Source organism: Musa acuminata, chromosome BXJ1-9, assembly GCF_036884655.1.
Source record: "Musa acuminata AAA Group cultivar baxijiao chromosome BXJ1-9, Cavendish_Baxijiao_AAA, whole genome shotgun sequence".
In the NCBI taxonomy this organism is placed as follows: Eukaryota; Viridiplantae; Streptophyta; class Magnoliopsida; order Zingiberales; family Musaceae; genus Musa; species Musa acuminata.
In genome coordinates, this window is record NC_088335.1 from 1506943 (window position 1) to 1514797 (window position 7855).

At 37.5% G+C, this 7855-nt stretch overlaps 2 protein-coding genes across 2 annotated transcripts; one reads left to right on the plus strand and one right to left on the minus strand.

Moving 5' to 3' along the window:
• Positions 1-941: 941 nt before the first annotated feature.
• Positions 942-1804, minus strand: LOC103996725 (high-affinity nitrate transporter-activating protein 2.1). Its single transcript, XM_009417698.3, has 2 exons — positions 1629-1804; positions 942-1548 (listed from the first exon to the last, which is right to left on the minus strand). The coding sequence occupies exons 1-2, from the start codon at positions 1750-1752 to the stop codon at positions 1076-1078; spliced, it is 597 nt and encodes a 198-aa protein (XP_009415973.2). The 5' UTR covers positions 1753-1804; the 3' UTR covers positions 942-1075.
• A 1016-nt stretch (positions 1805-2820) lies between these two features.
• On the plus strand, positions 2821-7200 carry LOC103996726 (cytochrome b5). Its single transcript, XM_009417699.3, has 3 exons — positions 2821-2998; positions 6587-6653; positions 6743-7200. The coding sequence occupies exons 1-3, from the start codon at positions 2912-2914 to the stop codon at positions 6991-6993; spliced, it is 405 nt and encodes a 134-aa protein (XP_009415974.1). The 5' UTR covers positions 2821-2911; the 3' UTR covers positions 6994-7200.
• The last annotated feature ends 655 nt before the right edge of the window (positions 7201-7855 follow it).

Here is a 7855-nt window from a genome sequence, read left to right on the forward strand (position 1 = left end):
TGTTAGGTTAAACAATATCTGAGTCGACTTGGTTTGTATGTGGCAGGTGTTAATCCTTTGTCCAAATAATCTTTCTGATTCTTCTTTGGGGTATTGCAATAAAAATTCATTAGTGATTAGATTGCCATCTTCCTGTTCCATTTAAGAATGCTCGTTTCTTTTTCAGTGCATGTAGTCTGTCGTATGCATTCTTGTTATCCTCGACTAATTATTGGCTTGCAACATTAGATTATTATGCAAAAAGTCAAACAAAGACAAATTGCTTTCAGTTTCCATCTGTAGTTTATATATTGTCTGTTTGCTATAAAATTTGTGTTATGTGCAGAGAACTACGAAAACGTGTTCTTTTAAATTCGATTATATATGATAACATGACAAAGCATTGTTAATTTTAAATACTTGGTAATTAATTTCACTCCTATAAGGAATTTATATTTTTATGCTTGTTTTTGTCCTATTTGTTTAGATTATTCAAAATAAAAAGTTAATTATATATTAATTATGTAATTAACTATCTTTAGTATTTTGATTTTTATATTTGAAAAGTGAAACATTTAATCTCATTTTTTTTTAATGTTATTGATTCGAAAATATCGCATATGCTCAGTAATAAATTGAAGTGTATATATATATTCAATAGTAAATCCTATAATATTTTTAACAAGAGAATCAATGATAAGAGAAACAAAATTAAATATTTTATTTTAATATGTATAGAGATTTTAATATATTTTTTATAATTTTTAAAAATATAAACAGAATAGGAATACTAAAGTTAATTAATTAAACAAAATAATCTATAACTAATCTCAAAATAAAAATTTATTAAAAATTAGTATAGTGAAAATATAATAAAATTAAAGTGAAATTAAATCTCTTGGAAAAAAAAAAGGTGCGATTCGAATTAGATAGGTTGGATGACGATAACAAAACAAACACCGTGAAAGCATTTGGGGGTGAATCTATCACAAGTCTTAAGTAGTACAAGACATGCTCTTTAGCTCCACAAAGCGTTTGAGGGAAGGGAAGAGGAGAAATCACCGTGGAATTCCATCCTTGGAACGCCGGCTTCCTATTACTTCTTTGCCTTCCTCTTCTCCACCACGAAGAAGAAGACGAGCGCAAGAATGGAAAAGGCGGAGAAGCAGCCCGCCGCAATGTCGAGCGACGCGTGGCGGCCGGTGATCCCCACCACGTCGAACAGGTTGGTGGTCTTCGCGACGTTGGTCGTCTGCCCGTAAGCGACCTCGGTGTCGCCGGAGTCGAGCGCGTACGCCCTCACGAAGTAGGTCCCGGTGGGGATGCTGCGCTCCACGGTGTACACGAAGGAGCCGCCGCCGCTGCTGTAGGGCTGCGTGGTGACCTTGAACTGGCACGTCTTGTCCTTCTTCAGGTGGTCGTCGGTCTTGCGCCACCCGCGGTCGGCCTGGCTCACCGGATCGTAGCACAGCAGCACTTTGACCTTCTTGTAGTCCGAGTCAGCGCTCGCCGGCGTGCTCTGGTTCAGCTTCCAGCTCACCTTGATCTGGTCGACGCCGGCGTGCAGCACTGAATCATGTAGACAGACATCCATGTCATACACAAGGAAAGAAATCATGAAGAGAAAAGGACAGAGAAAGGAGACAAACCTTGGCCTGCAGCAGGAGATGCAGTGACTGTGAGCGTATTTGGAAGGCTGGAGAAGAGCACAGCCATGGAAGACCCTATACAAGACACAAGTAGCACAAGACGAAGAAGAGGAGCTGTAGCCATGGAGGAGATTCTGCTCTTTTCCTTCAACTGTCGAAGCCTTCTCTGGAGATTGATGGAGCAGCAATCTTGTATATATAGACTCCCAAAACAATGAGAAGCTAATAGAGTATTGCAACACAGTTGACTTCCCCAACGAGGGAGCTCTTTAGGGGAACCAAAGGATGTTCGTACAGGTTCATAGGAATCTTCATCTGTGCTCCTGATGGCTCTCGACTTCGGCCAAAGGGCAAAGAGATATCGTTTGACTTCCTCAAGTGGGCCTAATGGCTTCCATTAGAGGCAATTCTTCCTGAGGTGTGATGGAATTGTGGTGAGGTGGAAGCCAAAAGTCAACTGTCAGCTGCCATCTACAGCATAATTGGACTGGGAGAGCTCCAAAGAGTCGACAGAGAAGTAAACTAATAAGAGATCCCAGCAATGCATATGCTGTAATATATTCCTCAAGAGTTGATCTTTCTTGCTTCATGCGGCTACAACCTGCAGTCTTTGAGATCATGAACAGGTGATTCAGTGGCATTACGACATCTTGCGTGAACAAAAGATGCATGACGATGCAATCTTTTTGACATATTATCTGTTTGCATAGATCACTATTTCTTGGTTTAAATGCCAGGCGACAAGGAACATAAATTGCAGTGACGTTTGCAAGGCGTGTAAGCCAGTGCTTTCTCCACGTGTGTCAGAAGCGCTGAAGCAAAACAAGCGCTGAAGCCAGTTATACCTTCGTTCCCTCACGCGTCTCGCGTGTCCTGCGTCCCGCGTCCGGTTGCGCGGGGCACGCCAGCATCCGCGACGTGGCTAACCCCGGCGCCAGCAATCGCGCTCGTTGCTCGCTGCGCGTGCAACGCACGCACGGAACAGCCTGCGTCATATATATATATATATATATATATTATTTTTATATAATAAAAAATAAAGAATTTATTATTATTTTTATTTCTCAAGGGAAAAAAAAGGTAGTTGGGCCCACATTTCATTTAGGTGTGGGGTGGGCCCGGCTTTTCCTTCCATTTTTGATCGCAACATAAAACGGGAATTGCGCGCGCCACCTCAACACCAACCCCCAAATCTCCCCATTTCAATTTCTTGGTTCTTCTCCTCTTTTGGTCTCAGATCGCGATTAGTGGGGGCGGGGGAGGAGAGAGAGGGAGAGGGAGAGATGGGGAGCGATAGGAAGGTCTACACCTTGGCCGAGGTCTCCGCCCACAACTCTGCCCATGACTGCTGGCTCGTCATCGACGGCAAGGTTCGCATCCATTTCATTCCCCCTTGTTGATCTCCTTCGGTCCGTCCCCTCATCCATCTCTTCTTTAGATCTGATGCATTTTTCTTTTTCTTGTGTTCTGTCCATCTACCTTCTAATCTTGATACGTTGGGCCACGTCGAGGGTTGGTATTGTTCGTGTGAAGCATCCGCTGGTGGATTTTGTATGCTCGTTGTAGGTTACGGATTTCCCTTGTTGGAGGGCGCTGGGATGAGTTGGGTTGCCATTTGAACGGTTGTAGACTACTTCTAGTGGTGAACGTATTGGATTACTGTGACAAAAATGTTCCATTGGAGACATCCAATAGAATTGGAAGAAGATTAGGGCGTCCCTGTGCAAGGACGACATGCACAAATCAGATAGAAATGCAATGGATGCTTTGTTCACGATAGAAGAGTGAATCGGAACACTTTTGTTGGATCCACAGTAGAAGAGAAAAAATGTAAGAGGGGCAAGAAGTGAAAAAAGACGTGGATGGTTTTTTTGTTGTTTGTTATCTTTGTCTAGGCGCATGGGGTGGTGATTTAAATTTTTTGTTAAATTTAGATTTTAATAATATATAAGGGAAATCAAACAGATAATGTGGGCCCAACCGAATCTAAGCCCTTTGAAAGGCCAGTAGTTGCTGTGGCCACACCAACCCTTTCATTCAACTCGCTTCGTTTTACTTATTTTTGTATAACTTTCGGGCTGCACAACTTGTGTGGGAGTAACTGAAATAAAGAAGATCAGACCCTTATAAGTCAATCTTAATTTTATCTATTTTCGATGTGAAATTAATCAAAAGTGTTATAATCTTCCATACTCGGGGGCTTAAAGTTCTCGTCAAGGTCTAGCATAGCTCAAATCAAGTTCTAACATTGTGCATGTGAGTCATAGTCCAATGGTGGCTTCATACAGAGACGAGTCCTTTGACTTCATCCACGGTTAACTCTTTTCTATCTGAGCCTTTCATCAAATCTCAAAACTGGTTTAGTTCTAATATCATTTGTCATGAATCGAGCTTGATGTGTTAATTGATCTATCAATCTTGTTGAACCAAAACCACTAGTTGAAATGTTTAAGTCGAAGTTGATAGTAGTACACCCATCAGACCCTTATAAGTTAATCTTATTCTCGCCCATTTCCGATGTAAGATTAATCCGGGGTGTTATAATATTTAAGTTGACAATTCATTCATCTTTTAGGAAACTCAATATATTTAGAATAACCTTAAAAAGTTTTACCTTTCAAAAATTTTACCTCTCTTATTAATTAAAGGATCCTACAAAAATAGCTTCTTTTGTCTTCCTTTTCGCAAACTAAGATGAGCAGATCCTCTGTTCCTTTTATTATCTGTTTAGAATATTAATAAACTTTTAGGTTCAGTGTCCTATGAGAAAAATTGTTAGAATTTTGGATAAAATTTATAGCCATAGAGCCTCTAGTTTTCATGTTAGCCACCATTCTTCCTTGTTGTTAACATAGAAAACCATAATTAAAATTGTATCTAAGAATGGTGATTAGCAATAGTCACCATTTCTATAGCTTATTGTAGAAACTTTAAATTGAGATTTTTAGCTTAATATTGGATGGAACTAGAGCAATTGAAATTGCTTGTTGATCAATGTGTTATTATTTTTTATATGCTGTTTTCATTAAAGAGAGAACGAAAACAGATCAACAACTACATGCTCTAGGTCAGATGTGCTCAACTCATCTTTAAAATATATAAGCTTATGCAATTCACATTGGTGTTGTTTTCTTTTAGATGCTTCATGTTTTGTCAGATAATTATGTGATAAAGAATAAAAAATGACTATGATGACAATTTAGATTTTGACAAAAAATCTATATTTTTGGGTTAATTGGAAATAATAGCAACAATAGGGGAAATGCCTTTGACAGATTGCTTTGTCCATAGAAATAGTTCTAGGTCAAGGAAATAACGAGATAGATATCACATGCTCGATGTTAGATTAAGTATCACATGCTCAAGGAAATAGTTCTAGGCTGGAACCACAGCAACTGATAGATTCTCTTTTCATTGAAGAGTTAATGAAATAGATCAAGTATCACATGCTCAATGTTAGATTAGCTTAACTTATATTTATGTCATAGAAATTTATATAATTAGATTGGTTTCATTTTCCTTTTAGACAGATCAAATCTATTATAGACAATTATTTGGGAATGGAAGGATCACAAAGATGGCCCACTTGGAGGCTGATAAATTAAATCTATATTTTTGGTGAAAATAAGATATAGTATCGAATGAGGCAACATCTTTTTCCAGCCTGATATGGGATAGTTCTATAAAATAACTCAAGAAAGAAGTTCTATGTTCACCTTACATACTGCAGAATAAATGCTAATGTAGTAGGAACTTTGCTTTATCCAAAAATAAGTAAGCTAGGTTAAGATATCATCAAGTGCTGATCTTTAAGAAAATTGTTCATGCATAGAAGTTATGGTGATGAGAAATTAATTAATTGATAGATAGTAATAATCCTTTCGTTTCACTTTCTTCTTACATAATATGATGAATGCAAAATTCTTCTGGTCTCGGTGCTTTTCTTTCCAAGAAGGCAATTGCGCTCAAGTTGGTTTATCTGCTAACAACAAGACATCAGTGAAGTTGTGAATCTATCAGGCCCGACACGATGTATAACTGATGGTGGATTATTACACTTCTTGTAACATCCCATTAGTCCCACATCGGAAGTGGGCAATGTGTATGATAAATGTAACATCCCATTAATCCCACATCGGAAGTGGGGAATGTGTATAATTAGCTTATAAGGGCTTGATGAGTGTACTACGTAACCTCCTGCTTAAGTATTTTGGTCCGTGGTTGCAAGGACCAAAATGGAGTTATTGGTCAGTTGGCTCATTAGACTCGAGTCGTAACACTTCTAGTTGCATATCTGCAAAATGTTCAAGAAAAATGAATGTTGTAGTTGCAGTGAGTGGCTCAATTATCCCTGTGAAGGTTTTGGTTAATTAAACTTATTAACTTATTACTGTCATTAGTCATCTTAAGGTTATGGAAGTTTGTCAGACCTTTCTTTTGGTCCTTGTTCGATGACTTTATGATGGGTATCACTAATCATGGAATTAATCCTCTACCTCTATTACTTGTACTCCCTATCATTGTGCTTTGCGACTTGGAACTAATCTTAGTGACCGAGAAAGAACCAAATTGGCTGACATGCTATCTGGGTAATTTCTAGTGATTGCTATTTTTTAAGTCCTATTGGAAATAGAGAATTGGAATTTTATCTATTCATAACCAATAAATGTGTTGTATTATACCCAATAAATACTCACGTAGCACATGAGAAAATTGTTGCTGAAGAATCTAACATCGGCGTCCCTTGCTCCTAAAATAGAGTTCAATCAAGCATTAACATTTTAGGAACTCTATTATTGGTGGTTTATGTAAACTAGTTTTGCTGTCATCAAGAAACATTTATGCTGTCGCTTTATTAATTAAGCTATCAATTTTTTTTATTAAGCTATCAATTTTTAATAATTGCATCACTTACAGTAGTTTGTGCTTTTTCTCACTTTTGATGTTTTATTTGGCAGGTTTATGATGTCACCAAATTCTTGGACGATCACCCTGGAGGGGATGAGGTGTTGGTGTCATCAACTGGTAAATCGATTTTGAGTTGTCCGGATCGCCATGCTTCATCACTAATGTATTTGTAAGATGTTTCTTCTTTGACATGCTTTCCTTTTTAGGGAAAGACGCAACTGATGACTTTGAAGATGTTGGGCATAGCACCGCTGCAAGGGCAATGTTGGATGAGTACTATGTTGGGGAGATTGATGACACAACAATTCTTAAGGATGTCAAATACACTGCTCCCAAGCAACCTCACTACAACCAGGACAAGACATCTGAGTTCATCATCAGGCTTCTCCAGTTTTTGGTTCCCTTGGCAATCTTGGGGTTGGCTGTTGCCATCAAAATCTACACAAAATCAGCTTAAAAATTGTGTTACCATAACATTTAAAATTAATCAGTCAGAACGCCGTTTACTTTGTTATGATACTGTGGTTTGGCTATGGTCAACTGTTTGCTTGTGGCTCATTCAGGAAGTCATTTATTTTGGTGTTATATCGAAGTACCTATTACAGTGAAATGCTTGAGAAACTTTCTCCTGTACTTTCCTTGTTAATACCTTTGCTTCTATTTATTTCCTATTGTTTCAGTTTTCAGAAATTGTCCATCAATCTGCATATTCTCTAATAAGGATATCTAAAGGTTTTTTTTTTCCTTTTATTGATTACTGAATGAAAAATTGATGACTGAGCATTGAATGATATGGTGGTCAACACAAATCTATTTGTTTTTGTGACATTATCCTGATCTCAACCAGGTAAAACCTAAGCTTTAGCAAACTATACATGAGACTTGTTCTTCTTCCACTAGATAGCTGAGTGCTGCAAATTCCATTTCCCCCTCCCCTCCCCCTTTTGTTTTTACAATTTTATGTTTGTTTAGTTTTTTTTTTAAAATAAAAATTAAGTTATACTTTTTTAACATTTTAGTCTCTAGATTTATAAAATTAATATTAAAATTTAATTTCTAGTTATGAAAGTGAAGCATCTAGTTTCATTTACTATAATGTTATCAGTTTTATTGACGGAAGCATAAAAATAATAAATAAAAAAATAATTTTAATATTTTAATTATATTTTTTATGGTAGTAAATAGTGATATCGTTAGGGGTCACTGATGGTTATCGTGAACAAATAGAGAGAGCAATACCAAGCAGGAAGAGGACAACATAGATATTGATGCTCTACATCTATGTCAGTACCAACAATAATATAGGAAAGGGCAACATC